Source organism: Lathamus discolor, chromosome 2 (assembly GCF_037157495.1).
Source record: "Lathamus discolor isolate bLatDis1 chromosome 2, bLatDis1.hap1, whole genome shotgun sequence".
NCBI classification, from domain to species: Eukaryota; Metazoa; Chordata; class Aves; order Psittaciformes; family Psittacidae; genus Lathamus; species Lathamus discolor.
Genome location: NC_088885.1, coordinates 125,425,861 through 125,444,955, shown reverse-complemented (window position 1 = coordinate 125,444,955; position 19,095 = coordinate 125,425,861). Strand labels below are relative to the sequence as shown.

The 19,095-nt window shown below is 37.2% G+C and overlaps 1 protein-coding gene across 1 annotated transcript in view; it reads right to left on the bottom strand.

Moving 5' to 3' along the window:
- Positions 1-19,095, bottom strand: part of C2H8orf34 (chromosome 2 C8orf34 homolog) — a 154,560-nt gene that overhangs the window by 89,431 nt on the left and 46,034 nt on the right. The window contains exons 5-6 of the mRNA XM_065668407.1: positions 11,617-11,645; positions 4,711-4,880 (exon numbers count right to left, since the gene is read on the bottom strand). Coding sequence (XP_065524479.1) covers positions 4,711-4,880; positions 11,617-11,645 — 199 coding nt within the window. The remainder of the gene's footprint in view (positions 1-4,710; positions 4,881-11,616; positions 11,646-19,095) is intronic.

Sequence of the window (19,095 nt, the reverse complement as noted above, 5' to 3'; positions counted from 1 at the left end):
ATCTAAAGGTTAATGCCATCAGATCGCACATAGACCAGCTGGTTATCATTCATTCCCTGACCACTGGATGTTGTTGTCCTGGTTTCAGCTGTACCAGTTATGTTTTTCTCCTTCCTTGTAGCTGGTGCAGTGCTGTGTTTTGGCTTTAGTCTGAGAACAATGCTGATAACACACCAATGTCTTAGTTCTGCCAGTGAGGAAGGGCATGTGAAGCCAGGAGGAAGCAGAGACAGGACACCTGACCCAAACTCATCAAAGGAGTATTCCATACCACAGCATGTCATGGCCCAGTATATAAACTGGAGGGAGTTAGCTGGAAAGTGCAGATCACTGCTCAGGTCAGGCTGGGTGTTGGTCAGAGGGTGATGAGCAATTTGCATTGTCCATCACTTGTGCTTATTGTTTTTTTTTTCCTTTCCCCTTTTAGTTTTATATTCTCTCCCTTTGTTATTTCCCTTGTCATTATTATTAGTAGCAGTAATTTTATATTTTACTTTCATTATTGGACTCTTTATCTCAATCTGTGGGGTTTACATTCCTTAGATTCCTCTCCCCATCCCACCTGGAGGGGTAAGGGTGGAGGGGTGAGCCAATGGCTGGGTGGTTCTGAGTTACTAGCTGGGCTTCAACCACAACAGTTATAAATCAGTTTCTGTTTTCAGTTCCTACCTAAATTTTGACTGAATGATGACAGGAAATTTCCCATTGACTTCATGGGCATTAATCAAGTCTAAATAAGCTATATGTACAGAACAGGATGGCAATTACTAATCAGTATTGCTAAGGCACTGATCATACAGCAACAAAGCTGAAAACAAAGAACTGTTCCCTTGAGTGGCTATGTTATCATAAGCCCACAGGATTAATGACCGTATACTTATAACAACAATTCTTGTGATTTGCTGACTTGTGTCCCTAACCTAAGTAACAGACAACTGGAACTGCACAGAGGTTAGCAGAAGGGCCTAAGGAGGACTTGCTATAGTTAGCAGTTTCCAATTCCTTACAATATCAAGACAATGGGACAGAAGTTTGGTGCCTCACATAAGGATATCAGCAACACCTCAGACTGTTGCAGTCTGTTGTAGGAAGGCAGGTCTATTGCAAACATATGAAATTTAGTATAATCAATAACAGTTAATTTCCCACCGCAAAGATAAACACTGGTAAGACAAAGTGGACTTTGGAGATGAAGAACAGACTTTGAGTTCAGAAAATTAGGTTATGGATGAGGCCTCTGCAAGCTTCAGTTCATTTTGGGCTCTATGAAACAAGAGCATCATATTAAAAATCACTAAATTCCCCACTGTGTACATACATTATCACTTGAGAAACTTTCCCAAGAGCCTTGTTGCTTCTGAGAATTCCTCCAGGAATTTTTTTAATATAGGAAACTACTAACAATGACTTGGAAATGAGTTCAATCCTATTTTCACTCTGAATTTCCGAAACATGAGCTCGGTACAAGCAGGATTGCCATCAGCACTTTTATATGGTCCCTTATCACATATTAATACTTTGCTTTGCTCCCTTACAGCAGCAACAGAGCAGTAGAAAATCAGTGACAAACAGTTTTTGCTCTATAGCAGTCCAGAACATTAAGGGCAAAAAGGTGACCCTTCATCAGTCTGACAAGACATAACTGCCACTGACTGGCTACATTATCCTTCCCAGCCATAGTAGTGGTAAAATCTGTCCTTTCAGTTGCTCAAAATTAATTCCCCTTCTTTTTCTTAAGTAAATGGTCCTGGCTTTCAGGTATAAAACATTCCTGCTTCTGTTGCTCATCATCACAGGAATATATGGTAAGAGATAGTGTTTCTCTCCCACTGTTCACTACTGAATCAAGCAAGTGAGGTTTGTAGTTGCAAAGACAGAAAAGCAGACAACTTACAGATTCCTAAATATCACATACTATGTACACTCAGTATTATCGGCTATATGCTGAAAAGACCAATATTGAAAATGGGCATGTTATCAACAGACCAGCGGTCCATAGGAATACGCCATTCTCTGCAGCCTGTTCAGTCCCTTACAGAATTATATGAATGTGTAAGGACCCAAGGCTTTCCCTTCCATCAAACAAAAAGAAACTTGTGTGCTATGGTCTGTGAAAACAACACAGAAAGAGGGAGTCGCATGACACTGATGGCAATTACTCTACTAGTGATCTGACAGTGCTTAACCATCTGGATATTTATGTAGTATTTAATTCATGTTGCATTTCTTTATGTTTAGTGATAGGTAAAAGAAGACATATTACCTGGAAATAATGGAACAATTAGTTTTTATTTTCCTGTTCTTATGCTGTAATTGAAGATTTGGATTAGTTTTGAGTTTGCCGGCTTATGACATAAATCCTGATGATTAGTGATCAACAAACGATCACTTTTTATTAAAAGTGTCGCTAAATCAAATTTAGCAAGATATAATTTGTAACATTGAATGTGAATTTCAAATTGTTCCCTCTTTCAGTTGCCAGATAAAAATGTAACTGAATTACTTTAGGCTACATTAAAGTAAATGACTAAGATGAGGCAGACAAAAATTCTTTACAACCGATAACTTCAGTCTTTTAAGAGTTTCATTTAAACTTGTAAAATCTATGCTATTCACACTACTTTTGGATATAATAGGTATATGCTACATTTGAACTAAATTATTATTACCTATTACTTGTCTCATGCATTTGGTATATAGTCAGTTCCAAATTTTGCTAGTAGCACTTTACTTCACTGTAACACTGAATCATACCTGGAAGGAATTACCTGTTATTAGCAAACTATTATTAACCTTTCAGCTTAACCTTAATCAATACAGGTCTTTTAAACTTCCATACATAGATGGCACCAATTTTAGTATCATCACTATCTTGAACATCCCCAAGTTAATGATTATTTTGCAAGACTGCAAACGTGCTTTTTATAAATGCCTTACAAAAGCTGATGAAATACTAATGAACCAAAGAATTATCCCAGATACAAAAGCAGTCATCCAAATGTAAATCCATATGCTGCACGTAATTTAGTAGTTGTTCACTTCCCCTGAAAATCAGCATTCCCACTTAATGATATGTATTCTTCAGCAAGTCTTCAGCACCTAACTGCACCTCAAAACTAGAGATAGGTGTCCCATGAGACTTTCCTGGCATCAAGTATCCCAGATTCTCCTAATTTCATACACCAGGCAATGTGATTTTGTCATGATACTCAACAAGACTTCTCAAATACAATTCTCAAAGCCATTAATCCCATTAATCACATTTTTTTAATTATAGAATTAGTTGTGAGGTTTCCCACAGCCTGAACCAGCCTCTACAAAAGAAAAAATTCACTGCTTTGAATCATCTTTGTTAGTCAGAACTAAACCTTTTTGCTTCCTTCTAGAGATTAGACAAGAGATGCTTATGTCTGCTCCTTCCTATTGAGTAAAAGGATACAATATCCTCAATTTGCTTTGCAACATGGAACAGATCATTATTCACTGTCTTTATTAGACTGCTGAATAAGGAAAAAGAAACCCAGGTCCTCACAATGAAGCTGCAGTGCCAGTCGCTGACTCCGTTACTTTCCCAGGAACTGCACCGGAGAGACCTAGCATCTGAGTTCTGCTGGTGCCAGCACAAAGTCTGGCTGAGGGCTCATTACTGCATGCTGCTACTTCTTTGAAACAGTAGTACTTACAGCTGCATCCCTCCCCCATCCAATAATCTAATTAAAAGAAGAAAGAAGTACTCATGGATAACAAACATTTGCAACATGTGAAGAATGCAGCCTGCAAGAGCCTGTAAGTGATAGACTTAGTTTCCTTCTGACATGGAGGTGAATTCCAACGTGGAAGGCACATGGTGGGCATAGTGAACTAATACCTTAGGCCTTCTCAGAGGGAAGCAGAGACTTTCTGCCTTCTTAAAAGAGGAAGAGAAAGGCATCTATTGCTGTCAGAGTACTAGTAATAACCAAGGAGAAAGGCTACAGGGCTGAGGGAGTACCATAGGTGTTTAAGCCAATTAACAAAGGCAGCACTTTACACTTAAAAAAAAAAAAATAAAATAAAATAAATAAATAAATACTTTCTGTGACAAACAGGTATCTTTAAATGATGGAAAATGGGCCAATTGTAAAAATGATAATCACTTCCAGGTAGCTGAAACACATTAACAAAGAAACATACTCTTCTACTCTCAGTAAAGCCCAATAAATCATTAGAAGTTGTTTACTGCAAAGATTACAACTTTCACTTTGAGAAAACCTTCTTATTAACACCAAGATGTATAAGAACTGAAGATGCATTTAGGAACTCCTGTTAAAAATAACATAGGTACTGTTTCCCTTGCTTATCTTTCCTTTAAATGAGAAAATCAGATTTACCACTAACATGTCAAGAAGATTAATGAATAGGTACTACCAATCACTTAAAGACAGAAGGGTTAGAAGTATCTGAATGAAGCAATACATAAAAAAATCATGTCATGTTGACAAATCATGTCAACATACACTTAGCTTTAGGAATAAAACCATGTGATTGCAAATAAGTATAAAGTTAATATATAGAAGCATGATAAGAAATCAGTCACGTATTAATTTTGCACGCTGCCACACTACAGCATGGGAATTTAAAAGCCTTGCACTCTGCTCTCAGAACTTGGGTGTTACAAAGACAGCTTTATTTCACATATTATAAAATTTCTAGGCCAAACCAAAATCCCACCTTCCTCCAGGACTGCTGCTATCCTCACTGTCCCACTGCTCATTTTTATTTCTTGGTATTGGTGGCTGTAGCATCTCAGCAGCCAGTGGGTCTGCATCATTCTCTTCACGACCAATCCATTCTCCAATTACACGAGGTCTGAGAAGGGGGGTGTTAAAGCCGGTTGTGTCCTGAAGAGAAATAAATAATAATAAAATACCCCATACACACTGCACTGCGTGTTCTCAACCACACATGCAAGTAGGAAAAAAAAAATAAATAGAAAATGAAACTATTAGTTCCAAAAGTACAAAACCAGTAAAGTACATTATCATTTCAGAGGGCTACAAAATGCTCTGTAACAATCATGAACTAAAGATTCCCATTAGCAAAATTCCAAGAGAGATTTGCCCACCTTGATGCCTAAAATCTCTCTTATTTCTTAACTTTCCTTAGCAACCATAGAAATCTGCAATATAGGCTTGAAAAATTATATATATATATTTTTTATAAACACACAACTCTTGTAATCAGCACTGTGTCAGTTCTGCTAAGAAGCACATGAGATCACTTGTATAATGAATACCCCAGCCAAAAGACTGTTGTAGATTAACAGCATTACTCTTATTTGCATTATGAATTAATGTAAAACTAATAACATCTGCATTTGGCATTTAAAAATAACCCTGCTGGGATTTACATAATTTATCTTTCAGTTCTGAAAATGGTATTAACATCTGAATAAAATGCATTTCTAAAACTAGTACTCATATTTTTAACCACTGATTGGAAGAAGGTAGCTGGAGAGGATTACAAGAAGCAAGCAAAATGTAACTGGAATATTCAATACAATAGTTGTATCATTATATCAGGAATTCAGATTAAGGAAACAAATTGTCCTTAAAATTGCATGAAAAAACCGTTCTGAAGCGACGAGTATTCTCAGTGTTACTGGAATGGTTGTAAAGGGTCATGTACAACTGCAGCCAAACTAAAAAACACGCATGTATGCAAAAATAAGTTGAAATAATGGCATAGGAATATTTCTTTTGCTTTAATTAAACTATTTTCACACTTCAAATACAGTGAGGTCCTCATCTGAAGAGATATATCTATTCCTATCCTTTAATGAGAGAATATTTCAGGAAAAGAAATCCTTGGCTGTTATCTAGCTCAGTGTTTCAATAAATATTCCTGCTATAAGACAATGTTTTGAAAACAAAAAGCATCTGAAAAAAAGTACAGCACAGTGTTTGCTTAGCCTAGAACCATATTTTCTCATCTTCCTAAAGAGAAACCATTTTTAAAGTCTCTTCCTAATTGACACAGATATGGTAAAAGCACAGTTTGAAGTAGAGGTCTACTGATATGAGACAACAACAACAAAAGAAAAAAGGCTGCAAACTGTTTTCAAAGTAATATATTTATCCCACTCTTGCTAGATGTTGCAATTTTGCTCAGCAGAATGACGGGATCATAGAATGGTTTAGGTTGTAAGCGACCTTAAAGCTCATCTAGTTCCAACCCCTGTGCCATGGGCAGGGACACCTTCCACTAGACCAGTTTGCTCAAAGCCTCATCCAACCTGGCCTTGAACACTGCCAGGGATGTGGCAGCCACAGCTTCCTGGGCAACCTGTTACCAATCCACGAGCTTCATTTTGACAGAGCCAAAGGTGACCCAGGCCCTGAATTATACTCATACACCCTTCTTTTGTTTTGTTTTCTGCAGTGTGCCTGTGAGTGCATTCTCACACCCCAGTCTCCATTTGTCTATCCAGAGTGCCCCATCACTTGACTAATTCAGTTTTTACACAATTTTCCATTTTCTGCAATGTTGATGTGACACAGTAGAACCACTGAAAACGAAATGCAGCTGATACAGAAGAGAGAAATCTGAGGTAAACACCACAGCTTCAGAGGTTTTATAATACCTAACCACCAGTGTCTTTCTTTTCTGTACTTATAAATACACATTTTGTGCATCTGTCTGGTGCTGTGTTATAGTCAGGCAACGTAGACTAGAAGACAGTGGCCTCTGGTCACTTGACAGACGTAACCTGTTACAGGTGTGACTAACATCATATGCTTATGAGCTAAGAAAAACGATTATTCTACTGCCCACAATGCTTTCCTTCTCATTTCACAAGGTGCTTACATTAGTTTCTTTAAGCAAGAACCATTTGGCCTCTTTTAAGGTTTATTCCTGATGTTCTGGTCATTTTCTCCCCTTTTATTTATTTTATAGTAATTACTAAAAATGGCTCCTGGAGCTACTTAAACTTGTAACAATTTGCACTGTCAATCTTGCTAAAAGCTTTCTGTCCTGTAAGTGAAAATGAAAAGTACCTAAAAATTCACCTTTTTTTCAATACCATAAATTTTTCCTGCCACTGTATACTGCACCATCAGCATATGAATAAATAAACCATTAATGTTGTGTCTATCCTTGTTATGCTGATTTCTTTTCTAGACATTTTAATTTACATTACATAGTCATCCTTTGCCTCACTTTATCACCTTGCTTTCCTTTTTGAATCTCGTTAGATTAGTACACCACAGTTTTGGTGACCTAATTTATTTCCTTCCTTTCAACTATATAAGCAGTCACAGTGAAAACAGTAAATAGAGAATCAGAGATGGCTTTATTCAGAACACCAGGACATTTATGTGGCACCTTATTTAAAAAGCTTCTATAAATTCAGATGAAATATTCTGCCCTCAAACACAGGGGGTCTGCTTGTTTGTTTGTTTAATATAAACCTTAGATCTTAACTGATTTCCAATTTATATTCCCCCATAAATAACATAAAAGACTGACCCTAATGTTAGTGTACACAGAAATATTTTCAGGACAGGTAGGTATTTAAATCTGCACTAAATGAACATAGAGGGTTATTTTATGGAGCAGTCCAGGTGTCATCCATGTATCACCCACACCAATGGCTACCAACTTGACACACTCAAGCTTCTCTAATGTGGAGATCAGGAGAGGAAGGAAAAGAGGACAGCTGAACCTCATCTTCACACTGGGTTGAGATTTGGATTTTGAGGGAACCACCATTTCAAGCAATACTTTGGGGTGAGAAGAAATTTGTTTATTTTTATGACTTAGAGTAGTTCTTTCTTCTGTTTTATTAATTATAATCTATGTTCATTGAGTAATACTACCCCTAAGAAGAAAGTATACCCTAGACAAAGCACAGAAAAAATGTTTTAATATTAACACTGAGGGTCAAAATCTTCTATGGATAATTATATCACCTTCACTTGAGCCTGATTTTGGATCTCTAACACTTAGATTTCTCCCATTATTAATAATTAAAGTGACTGAAAGACATTGTTGGGAATTCCGGACAAATCTCGCAATGTGAAATTCTCACCTACCTAAAAAAGAAAATATTTCTAGGTCTCGGCAGATAAAAACAAAAATAAAACAAAACAAACAAACAAACAAACAAAAAAAAAAGCCTGGAAAACATTCACTATGAGTTCTTCAGCAAATCAAAAGCTGGATAAACAAATCTTCCCCTACCTCCTCTTAAATTGCTTTAAAATGACAATATTTTAGTCCATCTCCAACTACGGCAAGAGATACAAGGTATGACTCCTTTTTTTGCAAGGTCTAGTTCAGAAACATTGCTGAAATGGGTACAAGCATATTAACCCATTTTAAACATACTTTTTTGCACTCCAGCATCCTGGCTACATTTTGCCTTAATGTATCTTACCATGCATACATTCTACAGTTCTACAGGGCAACACATATTACAGTTTATTTTGTGACCCACAGACAAGTAGGATCCTCCAGTAGCAGTACTTCAGAGGAGGCACATCACCAATAGCCCCATGGTCAGAGCATTCACCTAAGACACCAGAGTTTCTGTTGTATGGCTATTCTATACTTCTGCGTGTATCTAACTTCCACTTCCCAGGGAAGTGCCCAGACGGACTTAGGAAAGAACCTTGAAATTCACAATGAATTCTCTATAATTATTTTAATCAGCCTAGAATCCCATGCATTTGGCAGAAAAGCTAACATTCTAGCTCAACTTCTTTGTTTACATGAAATTCTTCATGTTATTGAGGAGCTTTAGGAAACTACACACTTCCATGCATAGTTTCTGTTCAGTGGAAAGGAGAGTGAGTTAATTCAGAAATTTGTATTTCATTAAGTCTGCACTTTAGCCTTAAAATCTGAGAGTCACAAATCATCCCTTCTCATTTTCTTTCTTCACACACAATCCAGTCAGTTGCTGGTTTTACATAGCTTCCATGGCCTAGAGATGTGGGCTGGATTAACAAGAGAGACAGAACACCAAACTCTGCCAGTCTCAAGCAAATGAGATTAAAAAGGAGGGGGGTCTATATAGTAAGTCTGTTTTAATTGCAGTAATGTTAAGAATTTCTTTTGCAATGATACTAGTGAACTCAGAAATTTTATTAGATTTTAGCAAACTAAAAGCTTACATTTTGACAGAAAGACTGACCTTTTTTGCCTGTATTTTCTCTACCTCTGTCTTGGACCAAAGCTCTAAGTACTGGCACAAAGCTAATAATAGCTGATATTTGACAAGAATCTCTTTAAGTGAACCCTTCCACAAAATTGACTGTAATTCAGAGCAAACTGGTATTCCAAATCGAAATCCTTGAGTAACTAAGCAACTAACTAATTAACTGGATTACTTGGGAGGAGTTACATCAAACAACAATACTGATCAAGTACTCCCCTGACAAAGGCAGCTAGAGGTTACTGTAGCCAGAAAGAAATAAGTTTTTAAAAGACACTTATATAATAAGAAACAAAAATAAAGAACATATTCTCTGTTTTCTCTGGGTTCATAATCTAAACCACAGATGAACAGCAGGATTATGGCCTCTGTCCTAATCCCAAGAATGTTCCTGATCAGGAAAACAAAGCAAGGTAAAAGGTATAGAAGAATTTATTATTGTTTAGTTTTTGTGCCTCTCATGACATTTACGTAATGCCAGTATTCTAACAGAATCTAATGCCAAATTTGGGCATGACTTTCCAGACTCGTTACATGCACCTGAAGGGCTAAATGGTTAATCGAAACCACAGGTGAATGTGGTTTGAAAATGATCCAGTGCTGCCACAGCATAGAATCTATAGTATTAGCATGTATTTCCGGTAAAAGAATTACAATGAACTTGACCACATTTATACCTGAAAAATAAACATCACCTGGGTACCCACTCATGTGAAACAGAACCAAATTCTGTCTAACGTTAAACCATTATCAGGTAGTCTCTGGCTGCTTTCGGCCCAAGCCAAATAAACAAAACATCAGTGTTATCAGCACTGTTCTCAGATTAAAGCCAAAACACAGCACTGCACCATCTACTTGGAAAGAGAAAAATAACTGTTGCAGCTGATACTAGGATACACATCTATGTTTTAGTTGTTGCTAGAGTAGCACTTACTCTGATCAAGGATTTTTCAAGCCCTCATGCTTTGCCAGTGAGGAGGGGCATGAGAAGCCGGCAGGAAGCAGAGACAGGAGATGTGATCCCAACTAGCCAAAGGGGTTTTCCATACCACAGCACGTCATGCCCAGTATATGAACTGAGGTGAGTTACCCAGAAGGAACTGATCACTGCTCGGATCAGGCTGGGTATTGGCCAGCAAGTGGTGAGCAATTGTATTGTGCATCACTTGCGTCTTCTGAGCTATCATTTCTTTTCATTGTTGTTTTCTGTTATTATCATTATTGTTACTGCTGGTATTCTATTACCACTATATTTTACTATATTTTAGTTATTAAACTGTTACTATCTCAAACCGCATGTTTTACATTCCTTCGATTCTCCTCCCCATCCTGCCCAGGGCAGGGAAAGGGGAGATGTGAGCAAGTGGTTGTGTGGTGCTAAGTTACCGGCTGAGGTTAAATCATGACAAGGGGAAAATAATAAGTAAAGGCCATGGTTTCTAAATGGCATCCCCCTATGCACGACTACCTGGTAACAGTGATCAAACTTGTCTAACTGGCCTTTCCTGGAGAACCCAGCGGAGGTACACTTGTGACAGAATGGTTCATGCCCCCATTTTACCAGGAGAAAGGAAAGATATTTAAAAAGTATCTATTTCCTCTATTAGGCATTATTCCTTTGTTTTATATACCTTTTGAACTTATTTGTCTAAGAGTACTGGTTTATGACACCATGAATAAACCCCAAGACTCCTGGCAGTACAGACATGCTGCTGTTCGCTGGTGAAAAGAAGGAAGATAAAAGGTGTTCCATTTCACTTGGAACATTGAAAAATTAGCCTGATTACTCTCTCAACACAGAGTTCATATCAGCTAAAACTAAAATTGATGTTAAATATGTAATGTATCAAAAAGGCCAAAACAGAAGAGATCCTTGTTTGTTGCATTGAGCAAGGAAGTAAGGACTGATCTTTATGCCCTGTGCATTTTTTATTAAATTTGGGGAGCAAAAATTATTCCTAAATATTCTAACAAATCATAACTGAGAATGCAGAATTCATTACTTCAGGAATAAAAGGTATTTAAAGCTTTCAAAATTTAATTTTTTTTAATTGTATTTAAAATTTATTTAAAATTACTTTAAACTTTAAAGTTTTCAAAATTACACAAAGTAACCCACCAGACTATATTAAGCAAAGATGGTATTAAGATCAAAAATCATTTTCCATGGCCTCACTGAGAGCTTCTTAAACTCAGTGAGGTTTCTTTTTCATAGCTAACAGCCCGCTCTGAATCCAGCTCCTAATTTATCAGTATATACTGTACTTACCCATATAGCTTTCCATACCCAAACTTCCTCTGAACTCAAAAGAACTGAGGTGTGTCCACCAGGACAGGGAGATGCAGCTCTTACTGCCTAAAATTATGCCAATCATCTGTCTTTTTTTACTGTTCATTAGGCATAAAGTAAATCTTACCTTATCAAGTTCATCAGAAATAGCAATGCCTGAAAACAAAACAGATTAAAAAAAATAATTTAGAAACATTCTTTCTATAAATGTCTTTAACTACAGTAAGTAAAACTAAGGTTTAATCTGGACAGTTTACCTATTGTTCTCTGCACACTGCTGTACCATACAATGTATCATATTCTCTTCCATTAGTGAAATTGCCTGGAAACAATATACTCTTAACTTTCCTCAGCTGCAATATTACCAAAAGGAGTTTTCAAAAAAACAACAAAATGAAAATGGCAGACTTGCCAGTAAGTGACAATGAGCTTAAGTATACTTCTACCTGCTTTCTAAACTTAAAGCAGCAACGTAAAATTGACATATGGACACATTGTTATGCAAGTCTCACCCTGACCAGCATGCATAACATCATGCTGCAATTACAGGGCAACATGGATATGACTTCTTTCTTTCTCCATGGTTCAGTATAGAAAAGATCCTATGAAAACATATGGAATTTAAAGAGTGGAAAATCTCACTATAAATTTCACTATAAAATGCAAACCGGTTTTTAAAAAATCCCTTTAAAAAGAACTTGCTTGTTTGCTCTTGTCCTTTCTCCTGATGCCTGCCCAACGCTTTCCTATGCTTGCTTCCATCATGTCATCTAACTCATATATATGCATAGCTGGTGTTGGAATTGTTAATGTATCTATACACCTCAGTCATATCACATGGAGAGAGCAAGTAATCATACATTTCATGCTATCATGTTGAAAACTCTTACATATTGAAAGTAAAGCATTTCCCAGGTTCCTATGAGGTTTCATAAGAAACATTTCCAGTTTAGAGTTTCAATTAAAAAACCACTGTGGTGAAAATAAAGTGGAGAAGTATCCATGCATAGTAAGAATACACACTTGAAAGTAACTGTCTAATTCATATCACATTATCAAGACAACTTCGTCTAAGGAATGCAAGAGATGATATTGCAAAATAATTAGTATCAGCTAAGTGAAGAGTTATACTTTCTAAAATCAAATTATAAAGATTGCCGCAGTATAAGCTTATTTCCACAACATTTTTATTTCTTACTATTTGGTATACTGTAACTACAAGAATTCTTTGTTTATTTACTATACTTTGAATCATTAACTTGATGTGGCTAATTCTCAGTTTAGATGACTTCTTTATAGAGATTTGTGTTTTAAAATACTAAAGTGCTAGCAGAACTGAAATTACAATTTTAAGACCTCATCAACACATATGAAATACGTCAGGAGTAAACAGTATTTCAGTCATTCAACAGTTCTAAAGTAGATTACATTGAAAAATATGCGTTTTGTTTAACCCTTCTACCCCTCACAACAATTAACCTGTTTTAATAACTTCAGGCTTTTATTTAGCCCAGATAGATACTACACTAATGTGTATACAGTATAAGCAGGAGGCTGCACCAACCTGAATCATTCAACAGGACTTTAATGCATTATGACTTTCTTCAATACCCAATAGGCATTTACTAGAGGGAAGGTAACTGCACTCTTAGAGGTAGTAAAATCCTAATTCAAGATTCTACTTATCTCAACTTCTAAAACCTGATTTTCATCAAACAGCTCTCACGTTGGATGTATTTTGCAATAACCACATATTACAACCATAAATACTCTCTCTAAAAAGACAAACTGACTTTTTTCAGCTATTTCCCATAATGTTAGGACAGTTCATTTTGTTTTGTCCAGGCTTATTTCCTCAGATTGGAAGTTGGTCAACTTTTCTTCTCCTTTCCCAGATGCTCTTTGAATGGGTCTTTGAAACCTGGGAGAAGATGCAAGAGCCATTTTTCCCTGTGCTGACATACTCATTAAAACTATTTATTGACAAGTATAGCAAAAGAAACTACAAAAGGTAACCCTGCCATTTCCAAGACTCCATTGCAAAAAACATCAAATGATTTTACTATTCAACTGACTATGTTGCTAATCAAAGATCAATAATGAAAGTACCAAATAGCACATACAGAAAAAACGGTATATAAAAATACATGGCTCACAAAAAAAGCTCTACTAACTTCTCTGATTAAGTTACACGTAAGCACATAAAATTGAAAATACCTGTAATCAAAAAGGAGTGCTTTCAGCAAAATGCTTTTTTTGTAAGTCCCATCAGTTCTCTAGAATTTATTCTGAATTTAGAGAAGACTAAGCTGCATAATTGAATTGACCGCAATGTCTCAAATTTCTTTACTAAATCGCAAACAGTAGCAAGACACCAAAACTAACTGCATTTTTTAGATAACCATGTAGAAAAATAGCAATTTCTGACAATATCTTGACAAAAATAAATTTTAAAAGTTTACTAAACTTTTATCTTTGCAATCCCTTTGTGAAAATTAAACTGCAAAATCTTCTTATATCTCCTTCTCATGTGGTATCAGAAGAAAGGAAAAAGGATTCTGCTGATTACCATAATCTTGGCATGTTGATTCTTCCACTGGCAGGGTCTACCATCTTGTCAGTCATTTTTTTACGTTACGGCTTGAGCCCCATTAATATTAACAAAACTCAACTAGTTACTGATAATACAAGTCCATCAGCACAGATTGGGATAAATTAATTCATAAAAAGGTGGTTGTAAAAAAGCTTCTAACGTTCTTCCAGGGCACTACTTCACCGCACACTTAGTCTTACCAGTTTTCTTTTGCAGTTGCCAAACTGACAAATATCATGGCTGAACTCAAGAGGAGGGGGGACTCGCACCCTGTGTGCAGTAGATAAAAATTTATGTCACTGTAATGATTTTCTAAGTATGGATCTCAGGTGGAATTATATGGACTTTAATTTTCACAAAGTAAACCCGTTGCATATTTACCATAACATTAAAAAAAGAAAATCCAAAACACCTTAATCCAGAATCCTGAGAATGCAACTAGAGATAATAATTATCTCGTATTTACAATTTCTGTTATTCTCTTAAACTTAGCACGCACCTGACTTTTCAGTAGTCAAATAGGCTACTGTCAGTCACTTTATTTTCAGATACTACCTTGACAACATAAACACTTGTATTTCTACAAAGTAATGATAACAGTGGTTGCCATCTCTGGGTCATGTAATTGCTGCTATCCAGAGATCAGTATTATTCAAAAAGAAAACCCTCTTTTCACTTATTTTGTGTACTTGACAGCAAATAATTGGTTGTGCTCTCTGTAGCTTGCATAGTCATTTTCACCTTTTTTTTTTTTTTTTCCCTGTGGCTTTCATACAACGTCGAAGAGGAAATATAAGTTTTAGTTCTTACGTATTCTAAATAGGAAAATGTCATCATAAAATCACAGAACACTAGAGACAAAGGGGACAGCCCATTTCATTAAACTATTCTAAATGGAAATAGCTACATTTCAGGTTTAGGCAAAATATCCATAGGTGTAGCCAGAATGTCCACACACTAAAATCTTTATACCTAACAAGTTAGCCACTTCCTCAAACTGTAGCCTTTTTTCCTCACAACTTAATTCAAAACACCAAAAATCAGTAACACCAGAAAAATTGACAAATCTAGTTTGTTCAACCTTGAAACCAATGGCTTTGTCAGAATTCATGTTTTTAGAACAACTACTTCTGAATTCCCTCAGCTTAAAGCATTCAAAGCCTGACTCTGCATGATGGTGAACACATAGAATGGAAGTTTTAGGGCTGTTCCATCATTGCTCTGCCTCAAGTCACTGAGCAGTGGATAAGAAGGGGACTCTTGAAGCAATTCCTCTGCCTTTGCAGGGGAAGGTCTTCTGACCCCAGAGGCAAATCCTTCAGAAATAAAGGAGTATGCTTGTATGCTTTACCCCTTCTCTCATAGCAGCTGTTTTTCACAGACAACATTTGCTATAATTTTATATTATACTATGATTGACAACTGTACAATAGTCCTACCTCCTTATTTTTTGCAATGAGAAAGTGCAGTGCTCCCACTAATGGGGTGAGAGGTTTGCCTGACACCCTCAATCAGCTAGAGTTCACCTACAATGTTTACAGTGGGAATTAGATACCTAACTGCCAATTTTTTGGCTTTAAAAGTCCTTCCTTTTACAAGTAATTAAGGGTGCTGAATTTTGATCAGACGTCACAAATACGCAGCCCACTCAGCTGCCTGGTGAATTACACAGACAGACTCAGGGCATTTGTTTCTACTTTTAAGTGTAATGACCTTCTGTGCTGGAACAATGAAGTAATTGGTCTGATCATGCTTTCACAGTCCTTCAGAAGTGCTCCACAGCCACAACCACTGCCATCTCTCATCAGCAACAAATCTGGAGTGGGGCTGTTCATTCTAGCACAGCCTTTCTCAACTGGAACACTTTTATCCTGTCAATAGCTTGGTTTTTGAAAAGAATTGGAAGAACAAGCTACCCTCTGCAAGAAATGCCTGGGCCACTAAGATCAAGTGAAACATGACTACCAGAGAATTTAATGACAATGCAACTTATTAATACTTATCATATTTTAATTACTATTTTCATACCTCCATTAGGCAAACTGCCCAAAAGCAGATCTCACTGTACTAGCCATGTAGCTTACGGTGTTTTTTACCTAAAATATTAAACCAGTTGTTTATCATGCTTTTTTTTTTTTTTTTATTTTTAATTAGCATGGATTATTAAAAACATTCCTTAGATGGTCATCTTGGATTTCTGTTCCCAATCTTCTATCCCTATGGCAATCTGCTGTCACAATATTAAGAATGGAGAAACAAAGATGATGTATTATTTGTGATCAGCTTTACAGTAGCTTAAAAGCTTGTGATATCTTCCTATGTTATACCTGCCTGAAATTTTAGAACAGGTGTTCTGGTAAGAGTGAAAGTGATGCTTTTATTTGTGGTCCTTAAATAATTCTAGGAAGAGGTAACTAACACACAATAAAAATTAGTTTAATTTTCTTTTAAGACTTACATTTTTCTAAATGCACAACATACATCTGACAACTGTAATATGTACCCAGTCATGGGAAAATAAAATGCTATGACTTTAACATATGCCAGACTACCATTATTCAGCTCAACGGCAGCAAATAGCTTATGCATTTTCCTAAATATCCAGAAGATGGCCACAGAGTTCTCAACACAGAATCACAGAATCACAGAATCCCAAGGGTTGGAAGGGACCTAAAAAGATCATCTAGTCCAACCCCCCTGCAAGAGCAGGGTAACCTACAGTACATCACACAGGAACTTGTCCAGGCGGGCCTTGAATATCTCCAGTGTAGGAGACTCCACAACCCCCCTGGGCAGCCTGTTCCAGTGCTCTGTCACTCTTACAGTAAAGAAGTTCTTCCTGATGTTAACGTGGAACTTCCTATGTTCCAGTTTACACCCATTGCCCCTTGTCCTATCACTGGATATCACTGAAAAAAGCCTAGCTCCATCATCCTGACACCTACCCTTCACATATTTGTAAACATTGATGAGGTCACCCCTCAGTCTCCTCTTTTGCAAGCTAAAGAGACCCAGCTCCCTCAGCCTCTCCTCATAAGGGAGATGTTCCACTCCCTTAATCATCTTTGTGGCTCTGCGCTGGACTCCTTCAAGCAATTCCCTGCCCTTCTTGAACAGAGGGGCCCAGAACTGGACGCAATATTCCAGATGCGGCCTCACCAAGGCTGAGTAGAGGGGGAGGAGAACCTCTCTTGACCTACTAACCACTCCCTTTCTAATGCACCCTAAGATGCCATTTGCCTTCTTGGCCACAAGAGCACATTGCTGGCTCATGGTCATCCTCCTATCCACCAGGACCCCCAGGTCCCTTTCCCCTTCACTACTTTCCAGCAGGTCAACCCCCAACCTGTACTGGTACATGGGGTTGTTCTTCCCCAGATGCAAGACTCTACACTTGCCAGTTTTCCTACTTGCCAAACAAAACCTTCTGCATTTGACAGGCAGGTTTTGTCACACAGATTGGACATACGAAGACAACCTCAATGCAACTCTGACTAACTTGACAAAATTCATTTATGTGATTGGTCTTGGCTGGAGAACTTGTGGATGGCTGGACTGTCAGCCTCGTAGTGGTTGTTATAGAACAGAGGTTCCGTAACAAACTCCAGAACAGAAACAGCATTATTACTCTATCAGTATTAATACTGCAGCTTTGAGCATGAATACAAGAATACTGTATCATATATCAACTGCCTAGCAGTTAACTGTCCCACTGCATTCTCCTATCCACTGTAAATCAGGGGAAGCCTTTGTTCCCTCACTGGTGGGACACGCCATCTCAGATGTAGTTGCATTTCCCATGGTAAAACCTCATGCCATACTGTAGCTGGCAGCATAATGATTTGTAGCCCCTGTTCCTGTTTGCACCATGTAAACACAAGGTAAATTGAAATTATTTATCTTACACAATCTTGGAATACAAAGGATATGAAATGGTTGCTCTGGCTGCACCAAACAAAGAATTCCCCCAGAAAATACGTACACAAGAACCAAACCAGCTCAGTCACTTCTGTATAGAAACTTTATAATAGATTTGTCATTGACAGTCATAATACACATTTTTGTATTATTTTTCCTCCAGTAGTAATTCAGATATTTTCTGTGAAGGCATATTGAATTGAAACCTCAGAGTTCTTGACAATGAGCAGCATATGTCCTTCTATTATTAAACAGCTATCTATCAAGTTTCTGTAGTGGTATCCATTTTGAATTAGGACAATGCTCCTCCTAACATCTAGCCAGATAAGAATAAGGGAAACAGTGTCATCTACAAGGCACCACATATCACACTATACATCAGTATAGTCACTATCCAGGAAACACATATTTAACCTCTCCTCCCCACGGAGTCTTTAAAAAAAATAATAAAAAATTTAAACCCCAGCAAAATATTCAGTGTTTTAGACTTGCAGCATTTCTACATCAAAATTTCTGAGTGGCTCCAATGGAGAACACAGGTTTCAGGATAAGCTTTAGTGAGTAATGAATTAGGCAACCAGACAGAAATAAAATGCAAAGTACGCACCAAACATCCCACAAATTCTCTTAGGCCAAGGTCATTTCAGAAGAGAATAATCTTTAAAACCACTTTATTTTAGGAAAAGATGCACACTGCAGCAGGTTGGTTGAGGTGGTTGCCCATAACAGCCAGTAGCCAAGGACAATCATAGCTCTCCCTACTACAACCCCCCGAATGCAATCCACTTCTTCTAAGAACTAGAAAGTACCATATCTGAGGTGACCATCAAACAAACACCACCTAAACTTTTGGCAAGGCAAATACTGTCCCAGCAAAAGGTTACTGTAACTCCAAAAGAGACTCAAGTCCTGCAGCTTTGAGTAGGCTAGATAAGAATGGCAAACACTGCCACAAAGGTAATTAAAAATTTAACATCTGTAGGAAAAAGATACTTTTAACGGAAGTAACAGCCATCTCTCAGCCATATAAGCCGTACTTCATAATTGAATAGCAAAAATTATGTTTATGTTCTTCCTGTTTCAATCTTTGAAAAT